Source organism: Acanthopagrus latus, chromosome 10 (genome assembly GCF_904848185.1).
Source record: "Acanthopagrus latus isolate v.2019 chromosome 10, fAcaLat1.1, whole genome shotgun sequence".
Lineage (NCBI taxonomy): Eukaryota > Metazoa > Chordata > Actinopteri > Spariformes > Sparidae > Acanthopagrus > Acanthopagrus latus.
The window spans coordinates 13341465-13358262 of NC_051048.1; the positions used below are offsets into that span (position 1 = coordinate 13341465).

General features: G+C 40.3%; 1 protein-coding gene across 1 annotated transcript; it reads left to right on the forward strand.

Moving 5' to 3' along the window:
- Positions 1-7394: 7394 nt before the first annotated feature.
- Positions 7395-15080, forward strand: znf16l (zinc finger protein 16 like). The gene is made up of 3 exons (XM_037112988.1): positions 7395-8280; positions 9085-9294; positions 13903-15080. Exons 1-3 carry the CDS (start codon positions 7533-7535, stop codon positions 14607-14609), a joined length of 1665 nt encoding a protein of 554 aa, XP_036968883.1. The 5' UTR covers positions 7395-7532; the 3' UTR covers positions 14610-15080.
- Positions 15081-16798: the final 1718 nt, after the last annotated feature.

Consider the following 16798-nt stretch of genomic DNA (forward strand, 5'->3'; position numbering starts at 1 on the left):
ATGAATGTGTATATTGTATCAGACTCATGATAAGACAATGTTTTGCATGTTATAGCTTCCACGATGACTGCCTCCTTGACTCTGATGAAGAAGACATGCCAGGGAAACAAATCATCCCATCAGAGAGGACGACAAGAGGACAACCAGCAGAGTCCAAAGAATTGGAGGCAAAGGACATGGGAAGGCGACAGGTCAAGGAGCAGATGTTCACATGTCAATTAGTGGATCTTCAAGCTCAAAGGATTGCATAACTGCTGATTTTTTGCCTGATCAACACCACCTACAACGATTTGCATCTGCACAGTGTATTGACCAGGCATGTGGCTTGGACACGCAAATGCCCTAATCAGAATCACATTTTTTGCCAAGTAGTTTTTCACCATTTGAAATTGTGTTTGGTGCTTAAACAATAAACTCGGTGAGAAGATAGGGAAAGAAGGGCTGGTATTTTTTTGTATACACTGCCTTGCCAAACAAAGCGTCACCATCTGGATTTAACTAAGCAAATAGGTAAGAGCCTCCTATTGGATAATTACTGCATGGGCAATCATCTGTCAGCTGGCAACAAGTTATCTAACCCCAACTGATGCAATAAGTAGCTTCTCATTTCTTAAACAACCACAGTGAAAGACACATCCTGTGGTTGTGGAAAAGATGTTAGTCTGTTTAAAAAAGGTCAAATCATTGGCATGCATCAAGCAGAGAAATCATGGTCAGGTCTAGGTTCAGCAACATTATGTGCCCAAAGAATGAGGTCAGATGACCACCTGAATATACTAAATGACCAGATTATTTCATCACTGGATTTTTTTCTTCCCTGGTGGCATGGGCATATTCCAAGATGACAATGCCAGGATTATTCATAGAGCTCAAATTGTTAGTGGTTCAGGGTGCATGATACATCATTTTCACACATGGATTGGCCACCACAGTGTCCAGACCTTACCCCCATTGAGAATCTTTGGGATGTGCTAGAAAAGCCTTTCTGCAGTGGTCTGACTCTACCATCATCAATACAAGATCTTGGTGAAAAATTAATGCAACACTGGACGGAAATAAATCTTGTGACATTACAGAAGCTTATCGAAACAATGCCATGGCAAATGCATGCCATAATCAAAGCTAAAGGCAGTCCAATGAAAAATAAGAGTGTCTGACCTTTTTTTTTGGTGGCGACTTTTTATTTGGCCAGGCAGTGTATAAAATGAGTCCGTAAAATCTGTACAGTTTTGTCCAGGAATTTCCAAAGCACTGACCACTGAAAGTGTATATGTTCACGGTATGCTGAGGACAGTCAGGCACTGTTTGGCACAAATATCTAATCATGTTGCTCATTTATTACTTTACAGGCTAGAATTCAAGGACTTCACATCACACTATTCATTTGTCCTTCTGTATTTACTCTGTTTTGCATCATCTCTAAATTGTTTGGATAAAGTCTTGAAAATGATGAATGCCTTTCCTTTACACTTCCATCATAAACAACCAGCCCATTACAGTTCTTTCACTTTATGTGATGACCTAATAATAACAACTGAATTATGGAAAACTCTTATTTATAAAAAAGAAAAAATTAAAACATGTTAATACATTTACAAAACTATACAAATAGTACACCTTTTATCACTTAGACAACATACAGTACAATTAGCATAAACAACATATATGTATTTTCTTTTTTATAGTTTCTTGGCTTATTAAGCACAGTTCAGTGTTGGTTAACAGGTTAGGCTGTTGATATCTGTGATGTCCCAATCCTATACTTTCCTATACTTTTGGCAGTGATTGTCCTGCAGAAAGATCTGACTTATCTGACAGTAAATACAGCAAGGACCTTGAAATAACTTTCTATTCATAACACCACAACTTGAGTTGCATTTTAGGTTACATGAAGTTTACATCACAGTAATGTAACCCTCATCCTCACTTTAACCCTTATGTTATGTAGGTTATATGACTGAATGTAGTTATGTATGATCTTTTTCTTAAACTACCAAAGTTTTTGTGCCTAAACCTAACTAACTAAACCACAACCGTTTGCTACTGCACCCCTTCAACGAATAGTGTCAGGCTAGAGGGGTAGGTAGACTGTCATAGTTTAAAGACTATGGCTGGTGTATTTTGCCAATTGGGATTGAGAATGCATTAGCCACTGGCCAATTGACACCCATAGTTGAGCACTTGAGTTGAGTTAATATCTGAGTCAGTTTTTTTGACCAATTACACTTGAACTTCCAAAAAAGAATCTCTAAAAGACTTACTTCTTTTTGAATGAGTGTCACATCGCAGTGAGGTTTGTCCTGTTTTGGCGTCTGTCTTGTGAATTCATGTTTTATTTTGAAAGTAACTCTCCTCTCATTTCAGGTCACTTGCCCTTCCTCTTGTGTCCCTGGTCTGATGTCATCCCTAAACCTTGGTTGTTTTCACCTGTGCTCCCCTCCCCCATGTGTATAAAGTCTTTGTCTTCCCCTGTCTGCGTTGCCTAAGTATTTTGTCGTCTTGTCGTATACCGAGGCCCTGTTCCACAGTCTCGTACCTTCGCCTTGTTAAGTATTGCCTTGTTTTGTTTTTCTTTATTTGTCCTCTTTAGAAGAGTGTTTTTGAGTTTGTTAAATTTCTGGTTAAGATTTTGATTTTTAGTTTAGCATTTGTTTATAGATCTTTTATTTTCCTCCTTCTGGAGCGCCTTTTGTTGTAACCTTTTTGTTCTATGAAAGAGTAGTTTATTTTCATAGCCTTGTGCCATCCTAATCCGAAAGTGTTTTTCTTTCGTAATTTTTTTTTCATATTTCAGTATTATAGTTCAGAGTAGGTTTTCCTCCTTCGGGAGCGTTTTTTGTTACTGTGTGTTTCATGTTTGTTTGTCTTGTCTGTCCCTCAGAGTTTCATAGTATTTTATTTGTCATTTTATCTGAAAAGTTGCAAATCAGATTAATAAAACTTGACATTACTTCTGCCATTTCTGCATCTGAGACCTCTTTCTTGTCCAAGTCTGACAATGAGAGAACAATAAATAGTCTGTTAGTGTCACATTTTGGCACAGCATTCACTGTACACTGACACTCCAAACACACTGATTGTTAAAACAGTCTAAATTTAAATGACAAATTATGGAACTGACCACTGTCACGTGGAGGCAGAAGGAAGTCCATCATAAATCTAAAAAAGCTTTGACGTTATCAAAGACTGTTGGGGGACAAAAAAGATTGCAGTTTTGTCTATATAATTGTACTCTGCACTATTCCTCACTTAGTTGCTCCAAAAAAATACATAATGACTCATTCAAGCATTTGATTAGTTTTCAGAACCCCCAGAGGTATGATTAATCTTTTCATGCTGCATGATTGGTCAGGATAATGGACACAGCAATTTCACAGGGAACACTTTGTTTCTGAGAATTAACATCCGTTTTCCTCATTATACATTCCTAGAGCAGCAGTATAGTCAGAGATGTGTTCAACAGAAACTGAACAAGAAAGCAGCCAAAGAATGATCTGAGGGCGGCAGATACAGAAGTATATTTCTGTCATGAAAATTTGTGTGCAACACAATGACCCCCAGATTCCAGGACTTTATCTTGTTGGAAAAAATTCAGACATGAATATTTAGCAGGCAGGTTACGATTGTAGTGTTTGTGTGGTTAGACAAACATGCAACTTAAGTACCAATTACAGTAACTGATGTTGGTACACTGAGCCACACCTGCCTCTACGTTATTTGCATTGCACACATTATATATTATATTTCCGCATAATGATAATTATATGAAACAAAAGTAGCCTATAAGTATGTATTGGATGCTGGACAGTTTGAACAGTATACTTAAATAATATCTTCTTCTATCTTCAAGTCGGATGCTTTAATGCAGACTGAATTATGGCTGTTTAATGACATGTACAGAAATAGACTTAATCCCACGAGGGGCAATTTATTTGAGTAGCGTGTTGAAGACAAAACAAAAACACAGTGATGTGCAAACATATATACCGGGGAGGTAAAAATGAATCCAAATCTATCGGTTGGTGGGAACTATTTTTTCTTCCGCCTGGGTAAGTGCGTAATGCGTAAGTGCAGCGGCACGCCGCTCAGTCAGTCAGTCAGTCAGTCTTAGTCTGTATACACAATGGCTGAATGCTAACAGAGTCATGTGTCATGCTATTTTAGCCCCACAAACAGCCAAGACGTGGTTTGTGATGTTTGTGGAAAAACGGTATAGAGTTGTGGCAACACAACAAACTTTGTGTAACACCTCAGGTTAAACCACAACACAGAATACGAGGCATTTATGATGAGGCGGACAGAAGAGAAGAACTCAGTGTCCGGTGCTGCCTCTGGGATAGACCCTGTCAGAGTCCCTCGGTGCTGCAGGAACTGTCCAGGTGCAGAGGAAGAACATGTGGAGCTTGAAGCGGCGCTAAGCACTGTAGCTTTTGGAGTCGTTCGAATTAATAAATATGATAATGAAATAAGTAACGAAATAAATACATGCTTTAACAGCTGCATGAGTGCATTTTGGAGTAATAATATGTGTATCACTGAGATAATCTCACATAGCCAACAAAGCCTAGATTTATTCAGGTAAAGTTTCCTAAAGTTGAAAAAATTGATTATTTAAAGTAGATTACATATACACTATATTACCAAAAGTATTCGCTCACCCATTCAAATGATCAGAATCAGGTGTTCTAATCACTTGGCCTGGCCCCAGGTGTATAAATTCAAGCACTCAGGCATGCAGACTGTGAAACAAGACATTTGTGAAAGAATGGGCCGCTCTCAGGAGCTCAGTGAATTCCAGCGTGGAACTGTCATAGGATGCCACTTGTGCAACAAATCCAGTCGTGAAATTTCCTCGCTCCTAAATATTCCACAGTCAACTGTCAGCTCTATTATAACAAAATGGAAGCGTTTGGGAACAACAGCAACTCAGCCACGAAGTGGTAGGCCACGTAAAGTGACGGAGAGGGGTCAGCGGATGCTGAAGCGCATAGTGCAAAGAGGTCGCCGACTTTCTGCACAGTCAATTGCTAGAGAGCTACAAACTTCATGTGACCTTCAGATTAGCCCAAGTACAGTACGCAGAGAGCTTCATGGAATGGGTTTCCATGGCCGAGCAGCTGCAGCCAAGCCACACATCACCAAGTGCAATGCAAGGCGTCGGATGCAATGGTGTAAAGCACGCCGTCACTGGCCTCTAGAGCAGTGGAGACGCGTTCTCTGGAGTGATGAATCACGCTTTTCCATCTGGCAATCTGATGGACGAGTCTGGGTTTGGAGGTTGCCAGGAGAACGGTACATTTCAGATTGCATTGTGCCAACTGTGAAATTTGGTGGAGGAGGAATTATGGTATGGGGTTGTTTTTCAGGAGCTGGGCTTGGCCCCTTAGTTCCAGTGAAAGGAACATTGAATGCTTCAGGATACCAAAACATTTTGGACAATTCCATGCTCCCAACCTTGTGGGAACAGTTTGGAGCGGGCCCCTTCCTCTTCCAACATGACTGTGCACCAGTGCACAAAGCAAGGTCCATAAAGACGTGGATGACAGAGTCTGGTGTGGATGAACTTGACTGGCCTGCACAGAGTCCTGACCTGAACCCGATAGAACACCTTTGGGATGAATTAGAGCGGAGACTGAGAGCCAGGCCTTCTCGACCAACATCAGTGTGTGACCTCACCAATGCGCTTTTGGAAGAATGGTCAAAAATTCCTATAAACACTCTCCTCAACCTTGTGGACAGTCTTCCCAGAAGAGTTGAAGCTGTAATAGCTGCAAAAGGTGGACCGACATCATATTGAATTCTATGAGTTAGGAATGGGATGGCACTTCAGTTCATAGAATGAGTAAAGGCAGGTGAGCGAATACTTTTGGTAATATAGTGTACTAGCTGTCATTAAATTATACAGAGCAATTGTGATAAAACAGCCATGGTGAACTTAGAAAAATATATACTAGAAAAAATGGATAAAAAATAACATTGTATCAATGAAACATATCTTATTATTTACAATCAGTCTAATTTGCTTTAACTGTTAAATGAATATTTTAAAATGTAGATACTGACAAACTTCTGCAATTATTGTGGCATTTAGTTATTTAATTAAATATTTTACTTGCAATTTCAACTTGAGTCACCCAGTATTATAAAACAGCAAGTGTTTGCATCCCTTTATTGTAGGCTATTTTGAGAGACTACATACATAGTTGAATCTAAATAAGATGACACATTCAGTGCAGAGTGGCATCATTTGTTTTGTTTCATTTGTCCTGTGATTTTGAAATAATTAAATTAAATAAATCAGTATCGCCGATACCAGCCAGATGATTTAGTCAGTTCCTAGTGGTGCATGGTCGACACCACTAGTGACTTTCTCAGACCTGCTCCACTCCACAAGTTTTCAGCACCTCTGTCACCAAACCACAAACCACTATATATATATATATATATATATATATATATATATATATATATATATATATATATATATATATATATATATATATATATATATATATATATATTTACACACACTCACACACACACACACACACACACACACACACACACATATATATATATATATATATATATATATATATATATATATATATATATATATATATATATATATATATATATATATATATATATATATATATATATATATATATATATATATATATATATATTACTTAACTTTGGTTTGAGTTACCATATTTGAGTTACCATAATTTCTTTAGAAAACAGTGTTTGTCTACATCCAGTTCAGTTCAGTTTATGATCAGTTATCATGACCTTGGTTTATTTATGTTTAGCTGACCATTCTTGTGGGCCCTGAACTTTTGGGAAAATGAACCCCCAACAACTTATCAGAGGATATAATATTTAATTTATAGCATGTTTACCTTTTTATAGCTGAAAACATGAGGATATACGTGAAAAGGATAAACTCATGAGCATTACTGATTACCAACTCCATTGTTACCAAGTAGAAAGGAGAATATAACCAAGTGGGATTTTCCACAGCCTTACTAAGTAGATAGTGTTCTTTTCACTGTATAATAACTGATCTTGAAAACACGCGTAAATAGCTTATCTGCCATAAATGTTAACAACTTAAAAATCTTGTGTGATCCTTATGAGAAAGAAGCACCATATTGTTGATACTACCACAGATAGGTTCCTACTCTATACAGTGGAGGGCGCTACGTGTGGACATGGATCTTAACTCTGTGGAATTGGGCCATTACCATAGAGTAGTGTGTTATCTGTCAAGTACATAAACGTCGAAAGTGACGCGTGCATTTATAGCCTTCAAAACAAAAGTCTGATTGGCGGGGCTATGTCCCTGTGGTTGTTTGACACGATTATGCCTTTATTTTGAAGGCACAATCCTGTTACATCCGGCGGTATTCGCACTAACTGACAGAGCTAACTACAGCCTCTCAGCACCATCCAACCAGTAGCTTGCTGAGTAGCTTTTAGCTAGCTCCAAACTGTGCCGAATATATAGCATATAGCAAATCTTATCGATGAGTCGCAAAAAAAACCACAGTTTCGCCGAAACGGGCCTGTCTCCTGAACTCCACGGTGTCTTCATGGAGCCTCTCGGATCAGCGAGCCGAGCCGACGGAGATTTCCTGGAGCTGGAGCCCGACGAGGAGCTGCTGTGCTCGGTCAGTGACATCACCGAACACCTCGGTAGAAACATCACCTTGGTACTGGAAACAGCTCTATCTGAGATCCGCAAAATGGTCAGCATTAGGATAAGAGTCCTGAAAATGGAACTCCGCGAAAAAACTGAGGAAATCGAAGTATTAAAGGCCAGACTGGATACAGTTCAGAGGGAATGTAGGGACCCTTTCCCCGGCTTTACGTCCATGGAGACTTCTGCAGATGTTGGCCTCAAGAAACCTGACAGCTCTGCCAGCAAACACAACAGTGTCGACCCCAGGAGAGCCAAAGCCGTCATGCCTGGTGTGAAAAAGGAGAACATAGATGCAATCTGCGACTATTTAATGAAAGACAAGAATTCGAGGGGGTGTGCTGAAATGGACGGTGATCAGAGCAGCCAAGCCAGCGGCGACAGGGAGGTTCGCCAAGAGCCGGACCCGCACTCCCTCAACCTGTGGCCAGACAGCGGGATGGCTGGCTCCGGGCATGGGCACGGAGACTCCGAGTCCGCCACAGATGACATCTTCAGCATGCTTCCCTCTGGCAGCAAACGGATGTATGACTATGAATGGGTAGCACCCATGGAGTATTCTTCAGAACTGAAAGGTAAACACACAATGAAAAGATGTGTGTGGAGTCCCAGAGGTGAAACCTCGCAACTTTTGAAGACATGCACCGTGTGTTGGCTTCCGACCACCACTGAACCAGCAAAATGAAAGAAGTTACGGAGCTAGAAGACAATGAATATATTCCAGGCAATTAAAATCTTGCATTACATTGTAACTATCACAACCTCACATCACCACTCAGTGGTTTTAATCTGGCTGATCACCACAAATTACAGACACACAGAGTCAGTCAGCCATTCACACTAGAGTCACCAATCAACCTACAGTAGTGCAGGGCCAGCTCAAAACATGTTGTTCGCCACAGATGATCAGGTCATGTGCATCTTAATCCTCCTGAACTGCTCATAGACTCATTGGGACACCCCGATGATACTGAACATGTCCTGATGAGAAAACAAAATCTGTAACATACAGCAGCCATAAATGTGGTAAGTGTTAACAATAAATGCAAATAAAAACAAAGGGTTGCAAGTCACTTATTAGGAACTACCATGGCCTGGGTAAGTCTCCATTTCCATAATAAAGAGTCCATGTAGTATCTTAAAAACAATCATCTAGTTACAACAAAGCTAACACACTTAAGGCTACCCACACCGTTCCCTACAAGAGCCTTTATTTAAATCATTTATCATCACCTTTTTTCATTTACTAAGGGAAATTGGCCCCCATGAAATTGTAATAATGAATGTGTTTATGATAAAATTGAAAAACATTCAGACTAAATTCACACTGTACAACTTTCACCCAGGGGTCAAGTTTGATGTGGTTGTGTCTTTATCAGTCATGAAGGAGTCAGAGTGTGAGAACGCCCCCACTGATGAGACAGAGGATGATGATGAGGATGGAACGTCGAGGAGAGAGGGGGGTGGACTGGAGCAAGTCGAGGCCCCACTCCCACATGACCAGCCCTCTGAGTTCTCCATAGAGCCTCAGAGCTCTCCAGGGGAGGAAGGGAGTCCCTTGGAGGGCAACACAGACAGGCTCGCAGCAGGTGGGTAAGAAGGGGGATAAGGGAAAATAATGCTGATAAGAGTTTGAATAAAACCAAGACAGGAAGTGTAATCACTTCAAAGATACATGAATACACATTCATGTAAGATCGAGCTGGATGTATGACTGTCACATTACATGGTAGCTACCAGTTCAGTGAGGTAAGTGTTCTTGTCCCTTAAAGCTGTACTGAAAGTCACCTTAGGTCAGATCCTCACTCCTTTGTATCTAATATTCTCTATCAACATCTTCCCTTCAGTCATCCTCTTGTTCCACTCACCTCACTGTATTTTAACTAGAGATGCACCAAGGTACCACGTGTACCAATGCACTGTATCATATTCGATACGTGCAGAATCAGAACCTGATACAGATTTATGATTGGATTGGTCCCCACTCTGTTTGTAACATGCTTTTTTCATAGTTTTCACTTGAGCCAATCAACATATGTTTGAACCAGAAACTAATTTGGATAATGTATATTATCTTTACATTTTATAATGATTTGAGGTAGAGCTCTTTATTTAATGCCCGCTAAAATATTTAATGTAAGTGAAGAAATGTGATCATAGATCAAATCCAGTGGATCAAAAAGCCATAAGCCGAGGGTGCCAAATATAGATTCATAACTACACTGTATGGACAGAAGTATTGGACTACCTACACATAACACCTACAGGAGCTTTAATGACACCCCATTCTAAATATAAAGGCATTAAAATGTAATTCCCCCTTTGCAGCTATAACAGCTTCCACTCCTCTGGGAAGGCTTTCTACAAGATTTTGTTTAGTGTCTGTGGGAATTTTTTGCCAGTTCACCCTGAAGAACATTTGTGAGGTCAGACACTGATGTTCGACAAGAGGGCCTGGTTCGCAATCTCCATTTTGGTTCATCCCAAAGGTGTTTGATAGGATTAAGGTCAGCGCTCTGTATGGGCTGTCAAGTTCTCTCATACCAGAATCAACCAACCATACCTTTATGGACTTTGCTTTGTGCACTGGGGGACAGTCATGTTGGAACAGAAAAGAGCCTTCCCCAAACTGTTCCCACAAAGTCGCGAGGTTAGATTTGTCCAAAATGTCTTGGTAAGCTGAAGCATTAAGATTTTATTTTCCTTTACTGGAACTGAGGAGCCAAGGCCAACCCCTGAGGAACAACCCCATAGCATTATCCCTTCTCCGCCAAACTTGGCACAGTCAGTCAGATAACGTTCTCCTGGCATCCGCCAAACTCAGACTCTATTCTTACCTTATTTTATGGTACTTTTACCTTAGGCACAGTTTGTGAAAACAAATAGTTACTTTACACAACATTACGCACAACATAACAGTTATACACAATACAACCTGCATGTATCATGACGATGGCTGATCATTTTCATTCTTGCGTAGTTTGTCTATAATTTTTGAGGCTTAAATATTCTTTGGATAATATGTTAATTTCCATGGGATCTAAATTCTCCCACAATAAAGTTGCAATCGGAAATTCAACCCCTTCACCTCAAAAGACATCATAGTAATGTGATTCAAGGTTAAAAACAAAATAATTGTATTGATATATTTGAGTTACTTTGAGAACATCAATTGATTTACATTTTTTATTTGAACTCCAAGTTAAATCTTTTCACAAAAGCTGCATGCGCATTATTATCCAACCCCCAGATTTAGTACTTTGTGGAGCATCCTTTAGCTTTTATAACTGCCAGTAAGCATTTTTGCTAAGTTCTAACAAGATTCCTACACCTTTCTATGGAAGCTCATTGATATTTGATGGCTTCCATGCTGCAACTGCCGTCTTTAATTCCCGCCAAAGATTTTCAATAGGGTTCAAATCTGGTGACTGAGAAGGCCACTCCAGGATATTCCAGGATTTATTTCTCAACTGAGCCTTGGTTGATTTGGAGGTGTGCTTGGGATCATTGTCCAGTGATCACTAAGTTTCAATTTCTCAACAGAATCACATGCCTCCTTAAAATGGCCAGGTATTTCTGAGTATCCATGGTGCCACATACACGGCCAAGATTTCCATTTCCTGCAGCAGAAAAACACCCCCACATCATCATTGACCCACCTCCATGCTTGCTCCATGGTGTGGTATTCTTCTGGTCATAAGCCTGGCCTTTCTCACACCAGACATACTGCTGGTCCATGTGTCCAAACTGCTCCAGTTTAGTTTCATCAGTCCATAGAACTTTCTACCAAAAGTCTGCAGTCTTATCCAAATTCCCTCTGGCATATTGCAGTCGACCCTTGATGTTCTTTGTTGTTTTTGAGTCTTGGAGTCTGGCTATGGCCAAGTCAGTTCATTCAATGCTCGTCTAATAGTTGCCACTGAAGCAAGGGTCGTACACAGGATTTTCCTGTGTAAGTCCAAAATTCAAAATTTACATGCAGTAGAGGGTACTAGGAATTTTTGGCCCACTCCATTCTAGGAGGGAAGAAACATTTTAAAAAATAACCCCTTAAATGATGACTTCTGATGAATTTTGATAGAATGAGATATGTATTTCATACATTGTTGTGTATTACAATACAGCCTATTAGGCCTAAAGACAACCTACACAGGTTATTATATTCAACTAATTTACAGAATAGCAAAGTAGTCTATATATGGAAGACTGAACCATATAGTGGTGAAATATAAAGGCTATCATGATAATTTGGCAATGGAACTTTACAATTACACCTCTCTTTCGATTTCTCTCACCTCCATCATTTTTCTTTCTCATTTTCTCAGTCTCCTTTCCATTACAAAAGTTCAACTTTGCCTGACGTTGTCTTTTCTTTTTCATATGTCAGTGAATAAATTAAATACATGGTCAACTGAGGCTATATACATGCTACCACAGTGTGCTAGAATTAAGTCAAGAAAATACCAAGGCTTGCTACTTCGTACTAGTTTACACAGATGATGCAATCCAAAGGTGAAAAAACACTTTTTGCATAACAACACATTTTTACACCACTAGTTTTAACAGTCAGTTACTGTGCATTTGTTTTAATAACTTTATTACCATACCTATTTTAACTGATGCTGTATAGACACAGGTCTTCTTCAAACTGAGTTGATAAGTACCTCTCCTCTCTGCCTCTCCTTTGGCAAACACACTGAACTGATGCCAGCTGGACTGACTGATTAAAAATATAAATTTATGAAAACATTTGCTCAAACCAGGGCTGTCAATATTTTGTCTTAGATTTAATACTTATTTCATATCATACATACATACAAAACACATTTGGCCCACCATCTGTGAGTTGATTTTAAAAACTTTGTTTGAGTCTAACATTACACCAGCCATGATTCTGAAGTATTTACGGACATTTGTATCATCACTTAAGCCTAGCGTAAACAGTGGGTAGGATATCTCATGACATAGATCCATTTAGATGTTCATGGTTTTTCAGTCTATGGTTAGGTGGAATGACTTTAGTTCTTACCTTTAGGTAGGTTCATTGATGGTTTTCTTTTGCAGCGCCCCCCCCCCATCTTCAGCTGATAGAAGTGCAAAGTAATACTTCATTTCACTGACCACAGCATTTAATTCAGAGGCTACTAAAATTATTCTCTCTATGTATTTAGGCTAATAAACCACCTTTATTCTGGTGCCACTGGTTGGATGATAAAATCAGTTATCTTAGTGTGGTAAAATGCCTTTGCATCTTTCAAGTAGAGTTATGTTTAGTAGGGCTGTAAGGACACATGTATCGAAACTGAAATCACGACACTCAGATCCACGAACCTGTTTCGCGGTGTGAGAATGCAGAATTATGACACAACTTCCAGTCCAGATCCAGCCCTATGAGTAATAATAAGTAACCCCTTTCACAAAGACACGCTGCATTAACACCACAGTGGTGGTTCACCAGTTCTCCGCTGTTGGTCGTTCACACAGAGCGAAGCACCACTGGAGTAATGACGAACCACTCTGTAATTCACACAGAAAGCCGCTGCTGTGGCTCTTAAAGAGACGTGACGGTACACGTCATGATGATGACGTGTGTGTATTTTTCAAGGTGTTTCCCCGGTGTCCCCCTGTCAATCTACCTAAACCTGCGGATAGTTTATAATCATATGGATGCTGTTTTAATGTGTCGTGTTTGAGATCCTAACCCGCCAAACATCCTGGAAAGTGACAAAGTTACGTTTTTCGCTCTAAATTACATAGTTACACAATCACAATCAGTGAACAGGTTGCTGTTTGACTCTTGTCACTCGTGACGACAGAGGCTGTTTTCCGGGGGAATGTTCACTGAAGTCTTGGTCCAGAGGGCTGACAGTTGCAGAGATTTTTTTTCATCACAAACATTTGTTGAGTTCAAGTTTTTTGCCTGTGACAGATGCGTTTTTTCGGGCAAATGTGGCGAGGAGTCGGTAGGGCAGGCGCGAGGACGGACACTTCTCCACATACAGCTGCAGTATTTTTTTCCTTGTTGCCAAAGACAGTTATAGTTACAAATCAGCCCAACATATTTTTGGAGCTTGGTTCTAATTTATATTGCTACAGTGCTGTCACTGCACTGACTGTAAATTCAAGGTGACATCATGGCTAAAATTAATGCAATCATGCACCCATAATGATAAAATAATGTTTGTTTGTGGTTACAGGCCAGCAGTTCCCCAGCCACACCTATATCTGCTCTCTGTGCGGAACCTTCTGCCCTGACTCTGTGTTCCTAGAGGAGCATGTCAAACTGATACATTCAGACTCTGCAGATATTCAGGCTTTCCAGGCCCTGCAGTCCACCTGCTCAGCTTCCTCCACCATGGGAGATGGCAATAGTGACCCCAGGAGGGGTGGAGGGGGACAGAACAAGGGCGCTACAGGAGCAGGGACTAGTGCTGACATTGGTCGGGGTGGGGGGCCAATGAAAAAGGAGATTAAAATCGAGGGCGGGTATGAATGTGGGGACTGTGGTCGCCATTTTAACTATCTTGGTAACCTGCGGCAGCACCAGCGTATCCACACCGGAGAGAAGCCCTTCATGTGTCCAGAGTGTGGAGAGCGGTTCCGCCACGCAGCCCGCTTAAAAAGCCACAGGCTGGTACACAGCGGAGCCCAGAGCCCCTTCCCCTGCCCCCAGTGCGGCAAAGGTTTCTCTGTGCTCTCTGGACTCAAGAGACACCAACGGGTGCACACTGGCGAGAGCCCGTATGCCTGTCCACAGTGCGGCCGCCGCTTCAAGGAGCTAGGTAACCTGTACACCCACCAGAGGATCCACAGCGGGGCCACACCCTACTGCTGTCAGCAGTGCGGACGCAGCTTCCGTCATCTGGGAACCTACAAGAGCCACCGCTGCACCGCGACACAGTAACCAGCCCAGCTGCTATGCTTTTTACTGTGTTCTCTGATACTAAGAACTTTAAAGTGGATGTCAAAGACAGAACATGTTGCTGACTTTAAGGCATGTGTCTTCGTTGCGTGGCTCTCTGTTGGAGGTGCTTGTCATGTACCATGGCGTTTATCCAGAAAGCTGCCAGAGCCTTTGTTTTCTGTTACAATCATGACCCCCACCCCCGGGCATCAAGAAAAGCTGCATTATTGAATTGCTGACCGCAGTTTAACAAAATAATGTCAACTAAAGATCCTTGTCCCACAGACGGCAAAAACTTACACCTCTCATATTTTAAAGATGCAAAATGTTACTTGGATTAAGTTTCCTTGATTGACTGACTTCCTGCATAGTGTCAGATTCTGTTATTATTATTATTATTATAATATTGTGGGATGCTACATATTTAAAGATCATTTTTAAGTCATAAAAATAAAACAGCATAAACTGATATTTATATTGTTTTTGTTTTTAATTGGTTTTGAAATATACATTTGTTTTTCATTAGAAACATCTAGTGGGCCAGAACTTCAGCCCAAGGGCCCCAGTTTGATGACAACAAAGCGTACTTAAAATGCTGCCATGAGATATGTTTGCTGTAAAGCTTATCAGAGGGCATCAGACACCACATGCCGCATGCGAGCAGTGTATGTTTCTTTCGGCTCAAGACATCATGGGGGAGAGGATCTAGCCCTGATTCCCCAGTGGTTTTATTTTTGAAATGTTTAATGGAGGGCAGTGCAGAGGCTCATAAAACTACTATACCAGTCCCATTGACTATAATATCTGTGTACTGTAAAGGGTAATTCTTGTTTATTACACCTTCGGTTGGCATTTCTGTTGCTTCTAATAATATTGGCTCAAGTTGAATGGGCCAGGAAATAAAAGTAGTGAAACGATCAGACAGACTGTAAACAAACCCCCTGATTAATTAGACTTATCTGGTAGAGAAAACGAAGTTGACGAGTATCCTTCTTCAGCTTTGACCTGCTATAGTAACTATAACTGTGTCAGCCCCCTTTCACTCCCAGTGTGTCGAACACAGCAGCCTGGTCAGTGGCCCTACACCAAGTCTCACACTGTAGTTACCCCTTTAATTTAGTTCCCCTATAGTGCAGTGGTATAAAGATGTCCAAGTTGGGGTTGGATTGGTCCTACTGGACTATCCTTCTGAAGATGAGTGTTTGTGTCCTGTTTATTATCAAGAATCAAAAGTGATTTGTTTGTAAGTTTATGTACATAAATGATACAACATACAGCTTATTACTATTATTACCACAAGCAACGTCACTATTAGGTAAATTACCAGACTGAACATTATTATTTTAACCCAAAGTTTGATCTTGTGTCTAAACGTAATCAAACCACAATCTCTTATAAACGTTAATAAATGTCCAAATGTCATGATATGTCATAATATGTGCGTTGTTTGTCAGTAAGATTTATCTAAATCTTTATCTTATCTTTACCTTATTATTCCACAGGAAAAACTGATGCCAGAGGGGTAGGTAGAGCATCATAATTTGAAGATTATGGCACATGACCAAGCTGCTGTCTTTGATAAGTTGCCAGTGAGAACCTGTTGGTTGTGTGCGTCCTTTTTTTTTATTAATAACAAAAAGATAATACAAATATTATTAACATTTGTAGTCACTCACTATAAATTGGACCTCCACATATAGTGGTTTAGATAATCTGGATAAACTTTTACAATGTCACCCAAGTTCGAATTAACCGTAATTATCCTCTATCCTCTAGTTATCCTCCACGGCATATTTCAGAATGCTATGGAAATCAGAAACTAAACTAGAAGCTAGCTTGATAATTGATAATCATCAATCAAAGAAAACATCTTTAAAAAAATGTGTACAAATTCAGGGTAAAAATGTGGCTGAGAGGGGAGTCCAAGACAGTACTAGAATGCAGTTATGTTTGGCGAAGAACTACTTTAAGAGTTGGCTACTGGCCTACTCATAATGTCGGTATTGGCTTGAAAGTTTCTGGAAATGCAGTAGTTTCTGAACTGCAGGAGCTAGACAAACAAAGTCTCTGAATGGTGCAGAAACAATTGTATTCAACTTCACAGACAACTTGCAGACCGCAGGTAAGGATTTAAGTATGTCAGTGTCCATCTGATCTGCTGAACAGGCCAGGTGTGCAGTTCCTTGGAG